At 35.7% G+C, this 24,429-nt stretch overlaps 1 protein-coding gene across 2 annotated transcripts; it reads right to left on the minus strand.

Moving 5' to 3' along the window:
- On the minus strand, positions 1–18,019 carry lman1 (lectin, mannose-binding, 1). 2 transcript variants are annotated; one of them, XM_065243980.2, is made up of 14 exons: positions 17,802–18,019; positions 16,673–16,827; positions 15,324–15,431; positions 13,576–13,637; positions 12,308–12,407; positions 12,034–12,157; positions 10,422–10,480; positions 10,109–10,241; positions 9,540–9,727; positions 6,896–6,966; positions 2,039–2,198; positions 850–971; positions 528–580; positions 1–382 (listed from the first exon to the last, which is right to left on the minus strand). In XM_065243980.2, exons 1-13 carry the CDS (start codon positions 17,992–17,994, stop codon positions 544–546), a joined length of 1,512 nt encoding a protein of 503 aa, XP_065100052.1. In that variant the 5' UTR covers positions 17,995–18,019; the 3' UTR covers positions 1–382; positions 528–543. The 2 variants fall into 2 exon arrangements, with proteins under 2 accessions (XP_065100052.1, XP_065100050.1); XM_065243978.2 differs by having other exon boundaries at positions 1–580.
- Positions 18,020–24,429: the final 6,410 nt, after the last annotated feature.

The following is a 24,429-nucleotide window of genomic DNA, read 5'->3' on the forward strand; positions in this document are numbered from 1 at the left end:
ATTTGATTTGTCTTTTATGTAAATTGTTTGAGAAAAAAACCATTTTTTTTCCATCTTTTGAAGATTCAAAATACACATTCACAACCTTTGGGTGCTTGCGACCACCAGTACATTTAGGCTCTAACACTTTTGGAGGACAAACAGCGTTCACACCAAAGGAAATGTGATCAAATTCTTTATCCTATTGCATCTTTTACCACAGTTCAGAACGTTCTTCGGACAGTGATTGAGTTCTTGAAATGACACCTGGACTGTTATTCAAAAATGTAAATATGTCAATCTTCTAAGGAATATATTACATCATATTCAGCAATATTCAGTCAAAACTGTCACACACACTTCAGCCATTCAATCCCTGTACAGCTCTGATCAAATTAAAAATCTGGAATTAAAAAGAAAAGAGAAATCCTCAAACGAAATGCTTCAGTTTTCAAGTACAATAATTTATAGTTTGCAAACAAGAATACAAACAAACTGGAAATTAACACTAATGGACAGTTTCTCATTTACATATGTGCTGTGTTTACCAAGAGCTAAACGTCATCAAAAAAACTTCTTAGCTGCTGCTTCCTGCTGACTCCTAGAAGTGAGAGAGCAAGAGAGAGAAAGAGAGATTTAGCAAATTATGATAATCTCTTGCTTTTACATTTACATTTTACTCCACACACTCACTGAGGCCCATTTTAGTACTTCTTACTTTAAATAACTACAGAAATATTATTTTAGGAACATAAAAAATAAGCAAGGTTTTTGGAAGCCCAGTAAGGAAACAATGATTCTTTTAAACCACTGTCCCATCATGAATTTTATAAGTGATGAAGAACACTGCAACGCATAAGTTTGACTCACTTGTACATAATGTAGCCGAAGAAAAGGAGGGACTGAATGACGATGAAGACCAGGAAGTGTGTGAAGGACAGGCAGTTTGGTAATGGAGGAAGTTCAGGACATTTTACCATCTCTGCAGGATTCTAAAAACAACCATCATCATCATCATCATCATCATCATACAGTTTTGTTGTGGGCATTGGTAATTAAAATATTAATTTTTGGTGTGAGGGTCAATGATGTGACGTTTATTATTTTGTGTCCGTATGGTTCAATTAAATGTAAAAGGGATACAATTTTAAAATAAATTTGCATACTTGCATACATTCTCTTTTTTGAGGACGACATCTAAAATTTCTCATTTTGAAAGAATATTTGGGGGATAATTGCAAAAATGTCAATGTGGTGTAACAGGTCTGTGTCAATTGGTGTAGTATTTTTTTTAAAAATGAAAATATAAATATATTCATAAAAAAATGTGGAATAAAATATAATAATCTAGTTTAGTGCAGAAAATAATAATATATATAATAATATAATAATCTAGTTTTATGCTGAAAACAGATGTTATATATAAAAAACGCATACAAATTTACATTTAAAGATAACTAATAAAATTATATTTTAAAATGTGGTGTAACAGGTCTGTGTCAATTGGTGTAGTATTTTTTTAAATGAAATACAAATATATTCATAAAAAAATGTGGAATAAAATATAATTATCTAGATTAGTGCAATATAATTTTTTTACCTACCTACATTTTTACATCATTAGTCAAAGATTATTTAGAAAACAAATGTTTTCAGCATATGTCAGGAAAAAAATATATATAAAAAAACCCATACAAATTTACATTTAAAGATAACTAATAAAATTATATTTTAAAATGATTTTTTATGATTATGCTTAAATGCCATCAAGTTGGATAAAATATTTAATATTTAATTAATTTTCAAAAAATGGTGCAAATTAATTTTTTTATTGCATAAAATTAACATAAATACTCAATGTGCATTGAAATATACCTGATGCTTGCTTTTAAAACAAGTTGATCAAAAACGATTTTTGAATTTCTCATCTTGCCAAACCGTTTTTGTCACTGACCCATGAATAATATCAGTATAATCAGTGTCACAAACATAAAATGTATATTTTTCAACATGGCCGCTGTACCATGCTATCGGCAATGCTGTCTTATTGTGACCTCACCGCATTTTTCTGAATTATGTGCTCGATGTTCCTCTTGACCCCATGCAAATGTTCCTTGATTTCATTGAAGTGCTGCACCGCCTCGTACGAGCCGAGGCCGCCGGCGTGACCCTGCTGCTGACCCGCTGCTAACTGCTTTAGCGAGCCTGACAATGAGTTCCTGTGGACCACAACACAACATCAGTGTGATTCTTCATTAAATGACCACACGCTGAGAAATAATCTCACAGAGGAGAAGCCACAATGAATAATATCAGGTATTGAATTAGGAAGAAGATGGTCAAATATCAAGGCTTTACATTTCTGTCTATTTACAAAGAAGAAATGATCAAACAATCAGATCCTCAGAAACTGTTGGTCATATAGTTCACATGAAAAACTTTAAAGGATCTATAAAACAGCCATCAAACCAGGCATCTCTTGATTACATCACATTTGATATGCTGATGTACAGTACACCTCTAGTGGTCGCTATACAACATTGCACGTCAACTGGCCTTGATTTCACTGACCAAGTTCTTCAGGCTAAAAGAATCTTAATATTACAGTGAATTGTCGTGATTTAATCTGTTAAGCCTTCCGCAAAAGGCCATATATCCTTTAGCCTCATGGAAAAAATGAAATTACCACAGAGATCAAGCAGGATGATTGCTAAATTAATCTTCTTAAAAACATGCGGCCTTTCTTAAACATATTTCAGATGATTAGGACATACCCATTTAGGGCTTTCTATGGGGGGGGGGTGTTTATATTTTGCTATAAGCAACTTTAAAAAAAGTCATTAAAGATTAAATACTACACATTTATATATGAAATTATATTATATAGAATATTAAATAATTTTTTTAAACATGCTACAAAAGTTTAGAGCTGGGGTCTCAAACTTTTTTGTGAGCAAGAGCTACAAGCTTTTTTGACGCTACTCAAAACTTTTTTGGTTTTACTTGTTGATTTTATTTAGTAGTCAGGAGTGATGAGGTTACTGTGCTTACTAATTTTATAATGATATAATTTATTATTATTATCATTGTTTAAATTTTAGCATGCATAAAATAAGCCAAGCTAATATATAAAATATGTTTTAAATAAATATTAAAACTGAAGCTATTCGTATATGTGCTTTGGCGGGCTACTCATAGACTGTGGTATCCGAACTAAAATGTTTGTGATCTTAAAAACTATTAATTTAAATGCATTTGCATCAATTTTTTTATTGTTTTTGCAGATTACAAGATCAATATGGCAAAAAAATGATTTTAAAACATTCAACTTGGCCATAATAATGAAGAAAAAGCAGCCATTATGAGCCCAGCATAGATGGGAACTCATTCATTGCTATGGAAGTGTAAATAATAACAAGTGGGTAAAAAAATTATTACAAAAAAAAATCAATACTGAAGTTTCAAATAATTTTTTTTGTAATAAATGTATAAAAATACTCCAGACTCCTAAAAAATAAACTTAAAGGAAAATACCACCGTTTTTCAATATTTTACTATGTTCTTATCTCAACTTAGACGAATTAATACATAACTATCTTTTTTTAATGTGTGCACTTAATCTTTGTACAGCGCGTTTTGAATGTGTTAGCATTTAGCCTAGCCACATTCATTCCTTAGGATCCAAACAGGGATGAATTTAGAAGCCACTTCCATGTTTTCCCTATTTAAAGACTGTTACATGAGTAGTCACACAAGTAAGTATAGTGGCACAAAATAAAACATGGCGATTTTTATGCGGATAAAAATGAGAACTATATTGTATGGCGGAAGAGCACTTAGTTTGCAGCACTACGACCTCAAGCGCAGTAACATCATCACTCCTGACTACTGCAAGGTGTCCTGATGTGTTTGGTGGCTTCTAAATTCATCCCTGTTTGGATCCTAAGGAATGAATGGGGATAGGCTAAATGCTATCACATTCACGACGTGCTGTACAAAGATTAAGTGCATGCATTTAAAAAAGATAGGTATGTATTCATTTGTCTAAGTTGAGGTAAGAACATAGTCAAATATAAAAAACGGTGGTGTTTTCCTTTAAAAATGTCAAAGTTTTGAGTTCTTCCGAATAAAAAGAGAAACATTCAAACCTTACGCTTAAAACCTTTTTAACTTAAATTATTTTGTCTATAACATTACTCATTTTATCCAAAGCCAAAACTTTAATACTTTTGAAAAAAGTTGAACTGAAACAAGTATGTAGTCTGGACATTAAAAGAGCAGCGCATGGTTTAATCAACAACACATCTTAATACTTATAACTTGCATTTTTATTATCACGAGTGGTTTAAATCCTATTTCTTTGGTGTCTGCCTTCAAAATGTTAAGATGATTACTAGGATGAAATAGAAATATGAGGGCACTGATGAAAAAACACAAGTCATAAGTACAGACTCCTCTGGGAATTACAAATACAAGACATCAATCAGAGGCAGAGCAGGTTTTAGCTGCTGTATGATGGATATATTTAAAGACTTGCATCTAATCCACCAAACACAGGCCCCATAAGGAGCCTAAACAAAATCAAATTTATTTCTTAAGGGGAAAAAATAATTAGACATAAATCTCCCTTGAGACACAAAGTGAACATTTAGAAACGCTGCCCATAATCTTTATCCACTTCAAATGACCTACATGTATTTTATCTTTGATAATATTTTTGGGCTACGATGAAAAAAATGAAATTATGATAAAAGGGTCAACATCTTAATATGTGCATAATCTATCAAATTAATTTGATCAATTCAAAGCATTTGAGCTGAACTAAATGTTGTTTAAAAATTAACGCAGCAGTAGGATTAGCCCAAATGAACAATCGGCACAGATTACTAATCTGTTTTGTTGACAATAGGAGAGGAAACGCGACCTCAACACTGCCCTTTAATAAAGACTATACACTGCTTACAGGCATATTAAAAAATGCAATAATCGCATATAAACCGCTTGACCTTGTTATGAAAAAAAAAACAGCAGAAAGAATATGTTGCATGTCTTAAATGATATAGATTAGTTATTTTAACATTATTTTCACATAGGTCATAGCTAAAAGATTTTATTTTGTTACACCTATATACTGTAAAATAAATGCGCATTTACCCAAAAATTATTGCTTTGTAAGAAAATAATAGGCTTGTAAACAGATTAAAAAACTAATAAGAGCAAGAAAACATAATATTGGTTCAGTATTTTATGACACTTACAGCGAATCATATGTTCATTTAAAACACAAAAGTACTGTTTTGTCTTAAAATTTATGTCAAAATTTATATTAAACAATGCAGTTTTTCGCATATTCAGGTAAAGGATGGAAGGGAGCTTCAGCATTACTAATGGGGACGACAAAAAAAAAAAAGGTTGGAAAACACCGTTCTGGAAAACCCTTCATGTTTTTACTTAATAAACAAAATGCTACTAAATTCATCCTAATTGTACTTATGTCATGTTTAATGAATGACACAAGCCAAATGAATGTGACCTTACAAATAAATCTTGTATTATGTGAAATATAATCGGTTCATTAGGAATTAAAATAAAATTAATAATGCACTTCTCTACAATAAAACTCTTAATCTCAACACTGTCAAACCTCTCGGACCCTCCCGTCAAAAAAGCATCGCCACGTTGTTCACAAAATCGGTTTAGCCATCATTATAGTTTGATCACATCCATGTTAAAGTGTTGTAAAAACACTCTTTTGTTGGCTAATCCTCTACTTGCACACTAAAGGACTATTGAATAGTGCAATTTGTGGCGTCTAATCCCAAAGCTTTATTGTTTGATTCTGTCTTTGTGTAGACGAACAGGGATTAAAACACATCGCTTCAAAAACACCTGGGGAAAAACAAACAACTTCTCCCGAACACAACAAAAACAAACAATGCTAACATTAACAAATGCAAAACAGAATAACAAACAGATGCATCTAATCTGGATTAAACAATGTACATCTTTAGATCTTCATGTAAAGACACGACAACACGGGAACAAGAACCTAATCTGTCGCGTTGTACATTTGGATAAAAAAAGGCTTATAATGCGACAAGACCTCTGGTTTTGCAAAACACTACGGGGCAGTGTTTAGATAAAGCCAGGACTAGGGCTTATTTAGTTATATTAGGACATTTTTACAAACATATCTCACAAAAACATTATTGATGTGCATCTTGAGACAAAACAATGGCATTGTTAAGATACGTCAGTGCAAGGTGTTATCAAAGGTCAAGTTCTTACTGTTCCCATTTTTTAAACCTTAGGTAGTGTGTAATGTTGCTATAATAGCATAAATAATATCTGTAAAATGATAAAGCTCAAAGTTTACTGCCAGGCGATATATTTTCTTTAACAGAATTCCTCTTTCAAAGCCTACACCGAACGGTCGGCTTTGACTACGGCCCTCTACTTCCTGCTTTAAAGACATCAGTAAAAAGTTTTTTTTGACTAAACTCCGCCCACAGGAATACGTCAGTCGCCAGCTAAGCTAACGGCAAGCTAAGCTGCTATCGAATCACAACACACTAAACAAACTACACAATCAGAACTAGTTACATATTTCTGAAGGAGGAACTTCATAGAACAAGGAAGACATCAGCCTGTTTTGAGGACAGTGAAAGCAGCGGTATACAGATAAGTAAATTGTGTGAAAAATACTGCGTTTTTTAACACACAAAACATGAACACATGTTATACTGCGCACTGTAAACACAACCAAAGCTTCAAAAACACAGAAAGAACAGGACTTTTAAATTAGGGCAGCGTAAACATGCATGGGACTATGATAAGTCCTATCCGAGAAACCGCCCCATGATACTTTTTATTGGCTGGGAAGTGTATCTGGATAAAAGTATTTTCCATTACTTACCTTATTTCATTAATATTCCTCAAAACCTCCTGTTGTGTGGTTATAATAGTGTCCATTTCATGGGTGGGAGCCTAAAAGCAAGTAAACTTTTGGTTAGACTAGAACATAAATCAAAGTTTTAATGCTCCACAACTTTATAAAGAACATAACAAGGAAGTTTAACATTCAATTCATTTTATTTACTATACTTTTAGGTGCCAATTAAAGTCTTGTACTTTTAGCATACTAGAGTTAAATGTAAAGACGTCAGCAGATTTTCCTTTAAAATCAACAAAGAAAGTCTGCAGTATACATTTGGGTCTTCCTCAATTTAAAGGGACATTCCAATTTTATTTTTTTAAATATGCTCATTTTCCAACTCCCCTAGAGTTAAACATTTGATTCTTAACGTTTTGAAATCCATTCAGCTGATCTCCGGGTCTGGCGCTAGCACTTTTAGCATAGCTTAGCATAATCCATTGAATCTGATTAGACCATTAGCATTTCGCCAAAAAAATTACCAAAGAGTTTCAATATTCTTCCCATTTAAAATTTGACTCTTCTGTAGTTACATCGTGACTAAGATCGATGGAAAATTTAAAGTTGGGATTTTCTAGGCAGATATGGCTAGGAACCATACTGTCATTCTGGTGTAATAATCAAGAACTTTGCTGCCGTAACATGGCTGCAGGAGGCGTAGTGATATTACCCAAAATGATATGCCCGAAAATGGTCCCCTTGGTTACTTTCAATGGCAGGGGACTTTTCGGGTGAGGCTTAATATCACTACGCCTCCTGCAGCCATGTTACCAGTGCTCGAATTGAGGGGGGCTGGGGGATCCGAGACCCCCCCATAAGGCATTAGGGCGGCCATTCCCAAACTGTGGTCCGCGGACCACTAGTGGTCCGTGAGGGTACTGCAGGTGGTCCGTGAAAAGGCAAAATAAGAATATGTATATTTTAATATACAAATTAGTTCATATTTTGGGCGAACGTGTACTGCTGCCTAATAAACGTTACTATGAACTCATTCATTCCGGTGCCTGTGAACGGCACGCTCTCTCAGTTTAACGTCGTTCAATAGGGTGCCAGATTCGTATATTCTTCCAGGCGAAAACCCGACTAAAACACACTGTAAACAGGCCTTAATGTGTAGCGGAAAAAACACCCAATCTGGCAACACCGCCACCAGTCAGTGTTCACCAGTCACGCTGCATGCGTCATCACAACAATACAGACGATGCTGAAATTCCTGCCGAGCAACTCAAATAGTTTAACATTAAATAACATCATATTTGTCCTAAGTCGTTAACGATTACTGCTAACGCATATTCCGGATCTTGAAATAGACTCTGACTAAGCTCACGCTATTTAACGTGCACGTGTGGTGTGCAATACCTGCGACCGAGTTGTCATACACGCAATGCCTCGCAGCGCTTCCCGCCCGGGGTGTGACCCCCACCCAGCTAGCCTTTCAAGGTATGTGTAAGCAAATACAAAAATTAAAAGACAGTCAATGCTAATGTAAACCCTGGTTGGATAAGGATTTAAAGTTGGACATGAAGATGAAATCTGCATTTAGCTTCAGTGTTAAAACTGATCAAATAATTGCTGTCTGTGGTGGTTCTATATGGGCTATAATGGCAATCATTTAAAAAAAATAATATGGGAAAAAATGACTATAAATTAGTTCATTTTTGGAACGGTGACCTAGTTTAACATTTTCAAATATGAACTATGAACTGAACTAGTTCATGTAGAAAGTGAACTTTCCCAACACTGAGAATATGTATATAAATAATTATGATATAAGGTTAAGAAACCTGTTGTACTGTGATGACCAGTTATAGTTTTAGTGCTAGTACGACTATTTAGATGTGCAGATTAATTCAGGACTTTGTGTAGACATATTTTATAATAAGTATTATGAGGTGGTCCGCGAAAATTCTTGATTACAAATAGTGGTCCACACACACAAAAAGTTTGAAAACCCCTGCATTAGGGGCCTATAAGAAGTAAAAATTATACTTAAGGGGGTCCCTCAGATATTTTTATTTTAGTAAGAATAATGCTGATAAACTCGTAAGGATGTAGTACATTTTGTGAATTAATTTTTTACACTAATAAATGTCGTGTCTATTTAAACATGCGTGTCCATTGCTAAGCGCATATTCGTTTTGTACTTGCTTAGCGCTGCTTCAGCCAAGCGCTGATGAGGGGGTGTCTAAGTAACTTTTCATTTGTTGTTTTTATCAAATACTTTGACGCGCTAAATTTCAAAATTTTGGGTTTGCTGCTGTCATGGTTACATCAGCCAAGTCCTTGATGAATACGCCAGAATGAGAGTATAGTTCCTAGCCTAGCTTTTAGAGTCAAGTTTTAAATAGGAAAAATATCCAAACTCTTTGGGTTTTTTGTAGGCGCGATGCTAATGGTCTAATCAGATTCAATGAATTATGCTAAGCTATGCTAAAAGTGCTAGCACCAAACCCGGAGATCAGCTGAATGTATTCCAAAACGGTAAAAATTAAATGTTTACCTCTAGAGGAGCTGGAAAATGAGCATATTTTCAAAAAAAGTGTGTCCTTTTAACTTTTATTTACATTTTATTTACATTTACTTTCAGCGGATGCATTTATCTAAAGCGAAATCTGTCTTATCCTACCTGTCCTGACTGTGCGTTCACCCCACGTTTGGTCATCTCCTCTGTGATGAGCGACACGTAACGCCGCTGTTCGTCCAGAATCATGGCCAGTTGCCTGTTTAACTGCTTGATTTCCAGGTGGATCCGGTTCTGACCTTCAAAAACTTGACGGATCTCTCGATCGTTCACGCTTTCAAACAGGTCATCAACTACAAGAGCAAATCAAATACAGTAGATGCTAATTATTTTATAATTATTTAGTGAAAATATCTTTAATATTGACTGGGTAAGTTTATGTCAAAGATTGAAATCAATTACTGAAGCCTGGATTTCACAGACAGGGTCACATATTTCATTGTATTTTATTATAATTGGAACATATTATGGATATCAAATGTGAAAGTAGCAAAAACAGGCTGTTTAGCTGTGCCTGATGACGTTTATTTCTGACTAACTTTACTTCATTTTAGTCACTTAAACCCTCTCATTTGATGCTACCAGCAGATTTCTGTCGACTACACACATCACGAACGCTCAAAGATGCACGCGCGTCTGAGGTCTAAACTTCAGACGGGATACGAGCGACTCACTGGGCTGCCCCTGGACATCAGGGTGCTCTTTCTGAAACTCCTCTTTCCTTTTGTCCAGCTCTTGTTGGAAATTCTCAAATTCTTCCTGGTACTTGTCCTTCTCCTCTTTGGGAATCTCTTTTTCTGGGGGAGGCTTTGTGGAAAGACACAAAACACACATTCAGACCTGCTCACGCACACAAACGCACTCACGCACACTCCAATTATAATGAACAAGAGCAATGGAGTAAGAGGTGGACACTTATGAAATAAGTATGGCGGATTCTTTTGAATCAAACTTAAATGCATGTGTGTGTGGGGAGGGATTGTGTACCAGATTCTGCCCGGGCTCGGTTAGCCTGAACACCAAAAATGACAGCACATCATGGTCATCTGTGAAAAAGACATTCATTTAGCTTTTTGTTTAATTATCATCAATAAAACAGTTTTTTCATAGCACTTGCTATCAATTCTCTAAAAATAGGCATTATTGCTGGAAACATAATTTATTTAGTTAACTCTTTCACCGCCATTGACGAGATATCTCGTCAATTAAGAGAAAACGCTTCCCCGCCAATGACGAGATTTTCCGTCTTTCCGAAATACCGCTATTATCCACTAGGTGGCGCCCTTCCGCAACTTTTTAAACCCGGAAGTATTGCCCTATGGCAAGCGGCTGCATGTCCATGTCTGTTTTAAAGATCGCTCTGAATGGGATCTCTATGAAAAGTCCGTCACAAAAATGGAATTATCTCTGCTTTTTGATCAAAATGTGGTGTTTTTGCAGAAACCTACCCATATTCAAAAGCTGATTAGAAAAGAACCACTGAAGGTAGGATGAAACGTTTTTTTTTTTGTTTGAAAGCAGAGGGTCGGTTCTTTCATTTGGTATATTGTATGTTTATATATTTAAAGAAGAACATTTTCTGGAAGGCATTAAACTTTGGTGAAAATCATGAAAAACGCTGGCGCTGGCTGGCAACTTTAAAAAAAACTCTGGCAGTGAAAGAGTTAAAAATAAACAAAAATCAGTGATTAACATTAACGTCTTCTTACGTTACAATTCACATCACTAAGCTTATAATTATGATTTCTAAGCTGAGCTACTGGGTCGAATTTTACGTACGTAAAGCAACCTGCAATGTTATGTTTTAAACAGAGATGGCGATAGAGAGACTAGTTACGAATTAAAGGGACACTCCACTTTTTTTAAAAATAAGCTAATTTTCCAGATCCCCTACAGTCAAACATTTGATTTTACCATTTTGGGATTCATTCAGCTGATCTCCGGGTCTGGCGCTAGCACTTTTAGCATAGCTTAGCATAATACATTGAATCTGATTAGACCATTAGCATCATGCTAAAAAATAACCAAAGAGTTTTATATTTTTCCTATTTAAAACTTGACTCTTCTGTAGTTACATCGCTTCAGTAAGACCGCCGAAAATTTAAAAGTTACAATTTTCTTAGCCTATATGGTTGGGAACTATACTCTCATTCTGGCGTATTAAAGACTTTGCTCTAATCGCAACTTTTAATTTTCCGTCGGTCAGCACACAATGTAACTACAGAAGAGTCAAGTTTTTAATAGAAAAAATAAAAAAAATCTTTGGTTCTTTTTTTAGCGTGATGCTAATGGTCTAATCAGATTCAATGGATTGTGCTAAGCTATGCTAAAAGTGATACCACCAGACCCGGAGATCGACTGGATGGATTCCAAAACGGTAAAAATAAAATATTTAGCTCTAGAGGAGCTGAAAAATGAGCCTATTTTCAAAAAAGTGTAGTGTCCCTTTAACCATACAAAACACTCAAATTTGTTTTTGAGATTTTAGATCTTTTTTTTGCTTTCAGTCCAATTTTGGTTCAGATGAACGTTAATAAGAACATAAGACAATGTTTGCTTCTGCACAGGTGAATCAATAAAAGCCTTTGTGGACTCATACCTGCCAATCCTCCAGTAGCTGCAGATATGCCAAAAAATCCAGTTTCAGGAAGGATCATGTTTTCAACTTTGGTGCAGTACTCATAGTCCTCTTTATCAGGAGTGAAGCCATTATTGATGTATACCTAGAGGAATCAGCGACTGAATCAGTGTTCATTTTGCTTCAAATTCATCTCTAATAGGATGAATAAATTGGATTGTAACACAGTGGCCTACTGTATTTATGATTATTTGTTATAATATATGAGATAAAAGATATAAACATGCACCAGTACCGATAATGTTTGCTTGTAGTAGGTGATTTTGGCGCGTACAGGGTAGGGTTTGTTTCTGAAGTCTCTAAGGCAGGTACCCAGAGACTGAGTTGTGCCATCACTAAAGGAAACAAATATGGATCAAATAAACAAATACAGACAACAAAAATACAACGTTCACTTTCCAAAAAAATACATTCTGAATAATGTTTCTCTTAAAGGGATAGTTCAATCAAATTCTTTCATTGTTTACTTACCTTAGGTCATTCAAACCTGTATGACTTTCTTCTGCAGAACACAAAAGAAGATATTTTGAATACTGTAGGTAACCAAACAACACTGGTACCCATTGACCAATACTGTACGGATACAAAACCACTGAGATATTCCTCAAAATATCTTCTGTTGTGTTCAACATAAGCAAGAGTCATATACAGGTTTTGAATAATATGAGTATGAATTTATTATTTTTTGGGTGAACTATCCCATTTAAATGATATTTAAAAAATGTCTATAAAATATACAAGTGAAATACTTCATATAATCAGCTATCATATTTATGAAGGCATGTGGTTAAAGGGACATTACACTTATTTAAAAAATATGCTAATTTTCCAGCTCCCCTAGAGTTAAACATTTGATTCTTACCGTTTTGGAATCCATTCACATGATCTCCGGGTCTGGCGCTAGCACTTTTACCATAGCTTAGCACAATCCATTGAATCTGATTAGACCATTAGCATCGCGCTCAAAAATAACCACGTAACATGGCTGCAGCAGGCGTAGTGATATTACGCACTGCCCGAAAATAGTCCTCTTGGTTACTCTCAATAGCAGGGGACTATTTTCAGCAGTGCCTAGAAAATCACAAATTTAAATTTTCTGTCGGTCTTAGTACACGATGTAACTACAGAAGTGTCAAGTTTTAAATAGGAAAAAAATCGAAACTCTTTGGTTATTTTTTAGCAAGATGCTAATGGTCTAATTAGATTCAATGGATTGTGCTACTATGCTAAAAGTGCTAGCGCCAGACCTGGAGATCAGCTGAATGGATTCCAAAACGGTAAGAATTAATTTTTCAAAAAAAGTGGAGTGTCCCTTTAAATCACTATTTTGTAATTTTTCTAGCACATATGCTGGTAACAGCTCTCCCCCGCTGGCTTTCACTGTCATACTCAGATTAGGACTGATGGAGGATTACATTCTCTCTCTCATAAATAATCATATTTCTTAATCTCCTTTGAGTTGTAAAAATGAGTGATGTTAGCAAGGAGGATATGTTTACTTACTTTTGATGGTCATAAACAAGTTTTCCATTGTTACCCACCACTATGACAGCAGGGTTATTTTTCTACAATAGAAAGGTCAGTGAGAAGAGAGATAATCTATATTTAGTACAGAGCAGACATAATATAGATCTACAGAGGTGCTTCGACATTCGTTCGTGAGACAAAAGCACGACAGATAAGCATAATCCTTTCATAAATACATATTTAGCTCTACCTTAAGATGATTGGTCCAAAACACACATTGTGAAAACATAATTGGATGAATTTAGACATAAACAAACATTACATTTCCACATTTTGTAACGTAATATTCGTCCTCTGACTAGGATTAATAAAGAATACTTAACATGTTAAAAAAGGAAGATTCACAATATCTAACGAGACAAAGAAGACAAATCTAAAAGCTTTGATATTATTTTATCTCTATCAATTATGTGACCCTGGCTCACAAAACCTCTATCTTAAAGGGATAGTTCACAAAAAAAAGAAAATTATTTCATCATTTACTCATCCTTAATTCGTTCAAAACCTGTATACATTTCTTTGTTCTGCTGAACTCAAATGAAGATATTTTGAAGAATGTTTGGAACCAAGCAGATCTGGCAATACAGTCTCCTGAAGATGCGTATAAATAGCATGAAGTGTAAAACTTGTGCAATACATACGCCAAATTCCACTTTGGCGTGCATATGAAACGCCAGTCCTTCCCATTCACTTAAACGGTGCAACTTTTTTTGTCGTTTTATTTATTGGTTTCTCAATTTTTTTCTGTTTTTTAAACCATTTTCGCTTGGGTTTAGGGTTAGATATTAGATTTGCTTAATGAGGTTATTTAATATACAGGTTTCTCCATGTTTTTGTCCATATTTAAGCCATGGTCGCTTGGAGTTGGGGTTAGAGTTGGGGTTTGGGTTAGGATGTCATTTTTATATAACAAAAAGTTGTTCTAACCCTAAACCCAAGCGAAAATGGTAAAAAATAGCAAAAAAAATTAGAAACCAATAAATAAAACGACAAAAAAAGATGCACCGTTTAAGTGAATGGGAAGGACTGGCGTATCATATGCACGCCAAAGTGGAATTTGGCGTATGTATTGCACGAGTTTTACACTTCGTGCTATTTATACGCATCTTCAGGAGACTGGGCTGGATCTGGGGCACCATTGACTTCCACAGTAGAAAAAATTACACTATGGAAGTGAATGGTGCCTCATATATGTTTGGTTATTAAAAAAAATGTATTCTTCATTTGTGTTCAGCAGAACAAAAACATTTTTTAAAGTTTGGAACAACTTTTAAGTAAATTACAGAATTTTTATTTTTGGGTGAACTATCCCTTTAAGTAGCACAGGAATATTTGTAGCAGTAGCCAACAGTATGGGTAAAAATTATCGATTTTTATGCCATAAAATCATTAGGATATAAAGTAAAGATTATGCTCCATGAAGATATTTTGTAAATTTCCTACCTTAAATATATATAAAAATGTATGTGTTGCTAAGGACTTCATTTGGACAACTTTAAAGGCAATTTTTGAAATATTTAGATTTTCTGCACCATCAGATAGATAAGATTCTTAACAAACCTTACAACAATGGAAAGCTTACTTAATGTTATTTATAGCTTTTACATGATGTTTAATTCTCTATTTTAATGACTGGTTTAGTGGTCCAGGGTCACATTTAGTTTAAAAAACCAACTGTAACAGTGTTCATTTTAAGAAATAAAAGTATATGTGTGTGCATTCACCTTTCCATCATTATCAAATGAGTCAAAGAAAATTCCCACACCGTTCCATTGATCCGCAGCCCCGTACACAGGACCATCGAGACCTTGACTGGTTGTGAACCATATGGCCTGCAAAACACACACACACACACACACACACACACACACACACACACACACACACACACACACACACACACGCACACACACACACACACACACACACACACACACATCAGACTCTGTTCACTGAACATGGGTAATTTGGTAAGTGGTGCTTGAGTTCAGTGTGGTCTGCTCCACAGGACTGTGGGACAATTTTAAGAAAAGACACGACACTACACTATAATTACTTGTTCTACATTGCAAATATGCTGAAAGACTCATTTATGGATTTATCAAGACTGACCTATGAACACTTGTTCTGATAAACTTATTTATGATGTACAACAGAAGCCCCTCCCACTCGTGATAAGAGCAATTATCTGAAACTTAAGACTGTGAACAAACTAATGAAGGTCCCATGACCACATAAATGAGCTTTAATAACCAGTAAGGGGTTGTTTACACAACAACACTGTTTTGGGGTCCTGAAAACACAAACTTTTGAACATGGGTTTCAAAGCCCAAGTTTTTGAAAACAACACCTTGTTGTCTCCGTGTAAATATTTATAATAATATATGGAAATACAAATCTGTGGTAACAATGATTTTATGGGCCTATGCCCAATCTATAGCCATGCTCGACCATAACAAAAACAAATAATAATAGCGGCCTACAGGACTGTGTTTGTGCTGCTCAAGATACTGAGTTTATTAACACTTCTCCAACAAAAATGTCCAAAATGTTGGCACTTTAAAGTCTACGGAGCACCTAAGGGGACATTTAGCAAAAATTAAATAAAGTTTAGCGAAACGTAGTGAAACTACGCACGTGAAACTATCGCGTTTAGTTTCGCCTGCGCACATGAAAGTTTCACGTGAGCAAGCGAAACTAAACTTTAAAAAAATTCTGGTCATGAAGGTTTCGCGTGAGCACATGAAAGTTTCACGTGAGCACAAAAAATTAAACTTTAGATTTTTTCCTCCAATGTCACTTTAGGGGCTCGGTAATAGTCCAGGTTCATTTGTAATAAACCTACTTCATTGTCTGACTAAACAAAACTTCTCCATGCTTTTGCCGTCTTGATTGTTTGTCTTTATGTGTGCAGGCATGTAGTGTTTCTTTACAAAGTAAAATCGACTGCTTCTGTCCTGGCACACGTAACACAGTCTTTTTAATAATTTTCGAAGTTATCTAGAAGCCCCAACCCCCTAAAAAGCTTTCCATCAAAACCAAAAGGCTCACAAATTTCATTTTTTTCTCTCACCAATCCATCTGCTCCCATCCGGCCTCGTCCGGACACACGGAATGCCACTTCAGCTTCCCAGTTTTCAAAATGCACAGGTGATTTTGTCCACACTGAACCCTTTTGGCTCCGCAGAGAGGGAGTGATGCGGACTTGATCCGAGCTTGGAATGGCATCTGGAGATGAGAAAATTAGAAAATGAATAAATAAACAACTCTAAGAAAATGTAATGCACACATAAATGAAAATATTAAGATAATTATCGCTGAACATATTATTTTCAGGTTGATTTTAGTTGCAGGACCACAATCTTTCCCCTATGCACACTTCAATCCAAGTAAACTGAGGTAGGAAGGTGGGTTTTGAGCACTAAATCATGAACTTTACTACTGCTTCTCTAAAAATGCTTCTCAGACAGAAAAGTTAAGTTTTGTAAAAACAAAAAATCTGTGTGCAACAAATCTGGTTAGTTTATAAAAGGACATATAGAGAGCATAAGGAGTGGAGTACTAAAGAATTATTAAGCAATTGGTGACAGCAAAAAGTTACACAATATTATCATTATCAGATGCTCTTTATTCTGATCAGTTTAACCCTTCGGTGAGTATTTAGTGGAAAAATAAACTGTCTGACACTTGAGTATTGAATTGCATTGATTGCCAGGAAGCTTGACAGATTACTTTAAATAACTTTTATTGGGGTAATCACTTTTAGAAGATACTGAAAATGCTGAATTTTAAAAATGCAATAATGTCAGCAGAAATATGGATTTATAGTAATTTTGAGTCACATTGATTTTTTCAGAAAATGTCACAAACCACAGTTGTAATGAAACATATTGCTGATGACTTCTCAAGTCATGCAAAATAATAATAAAAAAATAAAAACTAGCAAAGCACCAGACAAAACAAATGCACTGATTTAATATAAACGTTTGCACAATTTACTTCCACACTATTGCATTAACACAAGAACCCTATAATGCTCAATGCAAACAATCATTCATATAATAATGCCATAACGACATTAATGCAACACTTAAGTGAATACATTTTTGCCTAAACTTGCATTTAAACCACACATCTAAACATGCTGACAGACAATGGTAAGTGATACAGATGGAGGAGAGAGAGCAGATGCACAAACTTACTCCCAGTATGAACCCAGAATGGGATTCGTCCATCACTCTGTGTCAAATGAGGCCCTTTAAAACTGTATTTATACTCAAAGCGCCGATGCGGCACGTCACCGGCGTTGTTGTCGGCGATAACGGATTGAAATATTAATGATATTAGTAATAAACAGACACGAGCTGCCAGGCACTTTGCTATGGGGACCGCCATGTTTCAGTCTGAGTGCTGACGTAGCGCAGAGAGGGGCGGGACGATGGAAACAGCTGAATGGCCAACAGGGCGCTCTCTCATTGGCTGAACCGTTTGACTGACAGGCGGAGGATTTATAAGGCGACGGCTTTTTGCCTCGTTTTCAGATTGTGATGACTGGATCCGTACGTGTCATCGCATACAGCTAATACCATAGTAACCGTAGTAAATCTAGTAAAATAAAGGCGTAAGTATTTTGTTATAATTGTACAAGGAAGAAGTAAATGTAAAATAGTAAGATTGTGTAACGTTATAATCAAATTGTCTTTGCAAGTCATTTCAATTCAACATACTATTTGAAATTTTGACTGCACTCATCAAAAAAAGTAAGCAATTTCAGCTTGTTTTAGCCGTCCATCAATATTCAAAATTTAAAATGATAAAAAACAAGTAAAAAACAATGTAATGCAGCAGCAATGTACTACTACTATGTGCTATGCTATGCAGTATACTCGTATTAACTAGGGCCCTGAGGTGATGCCAGGGAACCCCCAGTTTTTTGACAGTTTTATAAAAATATATAAATTTATCATAAATTCTGTGTAATTTAACCTCAGAATAATAAGGTTCCTAACTAATTGTTTAATTTAATATGTTTTGTTTATTTCAAATTTTAAGTTTTAGGCTTAAAATTTCATAAAATTTCTTTGGGGAGACACAAACGGGTGCACCATACACAAGGTGGGGCCACATGCGAAAAACATTTGAGAACCACTGTATTATAATAGGGTAGTTAATTTTTTTTTTTCGATTTATCGTTTTTTTAAAACGTGGTCGATTCAAAATCTCTTCTCAAAGAGCAGAATCTATTTTTTCTTTCATATTAATTTCCGGAAACTTTTTTAACAAGGAGCGAGAGGCGCTCATTCATTCAGTGCTTTAAATGGCGGTTTAAATGGCCACCTTCACATAAAAAGTCAGAGGTATGGAAGCATTTTAGATTTTGCAAGCAAGACGACGACGACAGTGTTGTGGCTTTTATTTTCTTTTTATTAATTACCCACTTGTAAACTGCTGTTCACTGTTATTTTTTATTAATATAGTATTTGTATTAAATCTATATTCATTGAGTTGAATCGAGAATCGAGTATAAAAAACGACCCGAGAACCAGAATCGAATCAAGAATCGAAATCGAATCAATCTGAAACATCTGAATTGATACCCAGCCCTACTTAATATGACAAGGAAACTCGGTCACATTTTATTTCACATTTAACCTATAGATAGCTACATTACGTTTTATTGAGACTTGTCTTAATATTTTAAGTCTATGAACCCTAATAAGGGTGAATCATGAACTTTGAGCAGAATACATAACCAGCAGTTACAGTACTTCAGATGCCCTTTATTTAATGAAAATCTATACTTACTTGTCCTATATAAATTTACAAATTGAAAAAGTTTAAAATTTTTGTGTGGAGAAAAAAATGAACATTTGAATATATTACGGTCCGTACATGATATAAATATAAAAATATATAAATACTTATATAAATTTAAATATAAAGTAGGGCTGGGAAAAGATTAATCGCGATTAATCGCATACAAAATAAAAGTTATTTTTGGCATAATATATGAGTGTGTGCTGTGTGTAATTATACATATAAATACACACACATTCATGTATGTATTTAAGAAACATTTACATGTGTGTATATATATTTATTTATATTTTTATATATTCTATATTATATTTAAATAAATAAAAATTGATATATAAAAAAATTCTGAGATGAATATATGTATGTGTGTGTGGTTAAATATACACTATAATTACACACAGTACACACACATATATTATGCAAAAATAACTTTTATTTTGTATGCGATTAATCGTGATTAATCTTTTCCCCAGCCCTAAAGATATGAACATATAAAAGGTTCTTTGTAAGATTTTATGGTTCCATAAAGATCCTTTTGACATTCACAGAACTATTCTGTTCTGCAAACAGTTCCTTGTCGTAGAAAAAGCTTCATAAAAAGATATTAAAGAAATTTGGGAAACCAAAAATAATTCATGAACCTTTTCTAGCACATTTTTAAGAGTGCTGCATTCATTCACTTTTAAAAACAAGACTCTCTGTGCTAAAAGAACACTTGATCTCTGAGTATACATGCGCATACACACATACACTGATATATAGACACACACATCTGGATTGACAGAACAACGTCCTTTTATTCGATCACTGAACCTGTAATTAAGGTCTTAATGAGTGCTATCTTTATTTCTAGATTGTATGGCTGGAGTAACCTGTCACTACAGGGGACACCAGGTAGATGATTCCCTGTCATTCTGTCCAATGGTCAACCCCCTGGTCTCAGGTCAGTACCAGCACCCTGTGGTAGGGATAAGAGCAGAATGAAGAGCAGGAGCTCCTGAGGTGTCATTCATGGCGAAGCCTCGAACCCACAGAGGGGTGGTCATAATCCCTGCCATTCACTTTCTATGCTAATTGCTGAAGGCTAATGAGGGAATGACCTCACTCTAAGGTTAAAGTCAGCTGACCCTGTCACAACTGAAAAGCTTTAGAGAGGTGCCGTGGATGACAGCCAGTGTAATTTGTAACATATGTCAACCATATAGGATTGCTAAATGTTATTTTAACGTTAATGGTTTTGCATTTATACCACAGTTTAAAAATTTATTATAAAATTTCATTTTATAAGTGCTACAAATTTTGCAAAAAGTGAAAAAAACGTTCCTGCTTTTCTTTCTGATTTTATAGTTTTTGTGCTCAAATATTTCCTGTAAAGCTGCCTTGTAACTCACTTTGGATAAAAGCATCTGCCAAATGCATAAATGTAAGGCTATTTGTGTGGCTTTAAAATCTTCTTACCAACTTTGTGGGTTTCAGATTTTGGGCATCTTATGCCTTAAAACCCTGTCATGTTGCATTTTCAAAACTAGTAGACAGCCCTAAATGTCATGCCTCGTTGTTCCAAGCTGTATATTGCCTTTCTGCTTGTGCGTAATCCATCAGCCAAACAGCATCACTCCAGCTGGGGACTTCCTGTGGCCTTTTCTCCAGCTCACGATACTCCCTTAATCATCACAAGTGTCTCTCTTGTTCGCATCATTAGTTTAGCCCGAGGAGAGAGTTTGTAATTGAGGTCCATTCTCCTTTATGTGAAGTTCATTAGGAAGTTAATTCTCACAGTTTGGAGGAAATGCGCGATTTAAATGACAAAGGAAATGCAAATACCTCATTTGGATCGGAGACAATGGCACCTGATGAGAGCTAATGGATTACACACAGGAAGAATACTTGTACAAATTAGTCAGCGCAAATATTTGGCCAGCTAATTTATGCGCTCTTGGTTTGTTATTTTTGGAAAACTGTTCTGGATAGCTAACACATTAGTGACTAAAAAAAGCACAAAGATGCGAACAGTCGTATAAACGCACGAATTATGATGTAGAGTGTCTCCTACAGTACTCGTGTGTATTTTAAATGTTTAGCGCCTTACAGTATGTGCGCAGCTTGGACATCTGGCGCACCTCGCGCCTTTAAATCAGCGTTTTGCTAACGCAGTTAAACACTGTTGATATTTTCAACATAATAGATTAAAATGCATGCGTTTTGTTGAATCTATAAGCGCCGCGTCTTGTGCGTAAAAGCCACTCTAAACATGCTTTGCATGTTGTACAGCTGCGCGTTGGTTTCGTGTCTCAGCTGGGTTTCCTTTTCTGTATTCAGTGCGTCTTTTGCATTGAATCACCAAACTAAAACAACAAGTATTTCCACAACAAAACGTGAGTAAATAAAAACGGCTTGAGAGAAAAGCAGCATGGCGCATTTATTATCCATCACCTGCAGGGAGTTCACATCGCTATGGTGACCACTTCAGTTCTGGATGAGCTATTCAGTATACCCTAAAACTAATAAAAAGATTTGACCCCTTTTGGATGGGCTCATTTGTAGATGTATAATAGATTCGTCATCAGGGATTTGTAAAATATTGACTTTTTGAATGTAAATATTTAGTTAAATCTGTGTATCTAATCCCTTGTTGCTCACATTTAAGAGTTTTTAAAATATGTGGCAATTACGCAGTGTGTTAGTCTGGTTCTTGCATGTCACGTGCTTCGCTTTTGTGGCACCTATTTTACTTTGGAGTGTTTTGCGAGTGTGTTCAAGTGTGTATGCCAACATAAAGCAATAGTGCCCTTTGTGTGCGCATGTGTGTGCTGTGTTTTGGGCACTCAACAGTGCCTTAAAGTGGCTCGATGCAGTTTTGTGTCTGCCTGTGTGTGTATGTTTGGAGTGTCCTCTCATTATCTGTCCGAACTAAAGAAGTTTCACCGTAGCGGCCGTGCCCGGCTCTTATTTACAGACACACGAAAGCGAAACAATATCGAATGGATTCCTTTATCGTCACAAGTACCCCACATGTCCACCTTTGAATTTTCCCCAGCCCGCCTCCCCTCTTTCAGATACCTGCACGGAAAAGAGAAATTTATGACAAAAGAATATCCTCAACTTTCTCTCGGCGGCCCCCCTGACAGAGATGGAGGGCCCAGTTTAAGACCTTTATTTGTGTAAAACCTCTCATTAACTTTGCTCATGCTGTCTCCCTCGTCCTGTCGTGGCTTAAGTACCGCGCTTTGTAAGAAAGCTACCAATTAGTCACCCATCAGCTCCAATTAGAAGAGACAAAACCAGTATAAAGATAACTCAATGAGAGATGGAGAGAGGCTGTGGCGTAACACCGTGTGATCTCGGGCCCCATTCAGAGGCGCTCGCTGCTCCGGGGCCTTTTTAGCGCATGTACCCTCCTCAACCCGTTCCTCCTTCTCCGAGAGTCCAGTGTTGTTGAGATGGGAATCCAGGCCTCCCAGGAGTCTCAGAAGGAGGGCTATTCAACCCCTGTACCTGTTTACAGCTTCTAAAGCGTTCGGTTTGCACACAATCACCCTTTGTTCGCCCAGTGCTTCCTTTAACTTAGGCCTCAACAAGAGCAAGCTTTCACTAGCACTCGCTTTTCTTTCCGTGGAGTGGAGAGGAGAGAGGAAAAAAGAAAAACCGAGCTGAAGGAGTGGCTTTCGCCTCATTAAAATTGAATTTGCACTGTCCTGTAATTACATGGGAGGGCAACAATGTATTTCTTTCTCTCAATGAAGGTTTTTTGGGGCAGCTTGCATTTAATCTCTTAAAGGCATTAATTAGCGCGGAGTGAAACTCTAATTTCCTCCGCCTATGCCGTGAGTTTTCCCTCTCCGGTCTTATATCGCGGCTGGACGAGCAAGTACCGTTAATAAAATTACCTCATTTATGACTTTTATTTCAACACAGTGAGCTGCCATTAAGCATTAGCTTGATGCTGTTTGAACGGGGCCCAAACCGGGGACCCGGGGGGGCCGCATTCACTCTCGCTTGTGTGTTTTCTTCATAGTGGGCAGTTCTAAATAATGAGGGAAGCACCCAGTGAGATATAATTAGGAACAAGGGGCACTTCAGCAAATATTTGAAATCTTTTAAGGCTGGCACTTGTACACCGTCCATTAATTACTTCCAGATGGGATTTTGCAGAATATTTCTGCCCAAATGTCACCTCTTCCTCCTCCCTTACATCCCTGAAGACCTTTGTGTTTGTTTCTCAGATCTGTGAAGTATGGTGCGTGTTTATTTAAAAGACTGATGGTTTTGCACAATCTTCATTAAGATCATATTTTTTTTTCAAAGTAGCTTTTAATTGGGTTTCTTTATGTATTTGAATGTGATTGTGAATATGTCTTTGGCAGTCTGATTAAGTAAATAAAGAAAATGATGTAATACATGCTGATATTAGGTTTTATTTATTTAACACATGGAAATGAGAAGATCATGTTGCTTTGTGCATACAATTTTTTGCACACATTTTGCAAACATACAATAGTGTATGCAGTAGGATATCTAGTTATTCCTGGATTATGCACTTACATTAAATATCAAATGTTATTGTACATTTCGGCAGCTTAATAACACATGTTGTATCTTCACGTGGCTTTATTTGGCAAACTTGTTTAACTTCTTACACCCTGAAGCTATTTTGGGGATTTTCGCCTGGATTTGGCCTACCCAATTTCAAAAGCATCCCATACCCACATGCAGAGGTTTACATACAAAAGTTTGGTATCATTTTACAGGTAACCCTTTGAAATTACATAAAACACTGTTAAAAGTGCTCAACATGGTTGTATGTGATATCAGTCCTCTAATAAACACAGAAATAAATAGGCGCTTTTTGATGTTTTTTTCTAAAGTTTTTATTTGATAGTATATAACTCTGGCCCTGGGTATCTCAGGTCCCTGTAGACAGTTTTGTTTGATTCCAGCAATTGTCAGCTTACAGAGGAAAAAGGAATTTTTTCTCTATCATAATCTATGCAATAGTTATTTTACTCCAACTGA

This window comes from Paramisgurnus dabryanus, chromosome 18 (assembly GCF_030506205.2).
Source record: "Paramisgurnus dabryanus chromosome 18, PD_genome_1.1, whole genome shotgun sequence".
Taxonomy (NCBI): domain Eukaryota; kingdom Metazoa; phylum Chordata; class Actinopteri; order Cypriniformes; family Cobitidae; genus Paramisgurnus; species Paramisgurnus dabryanus.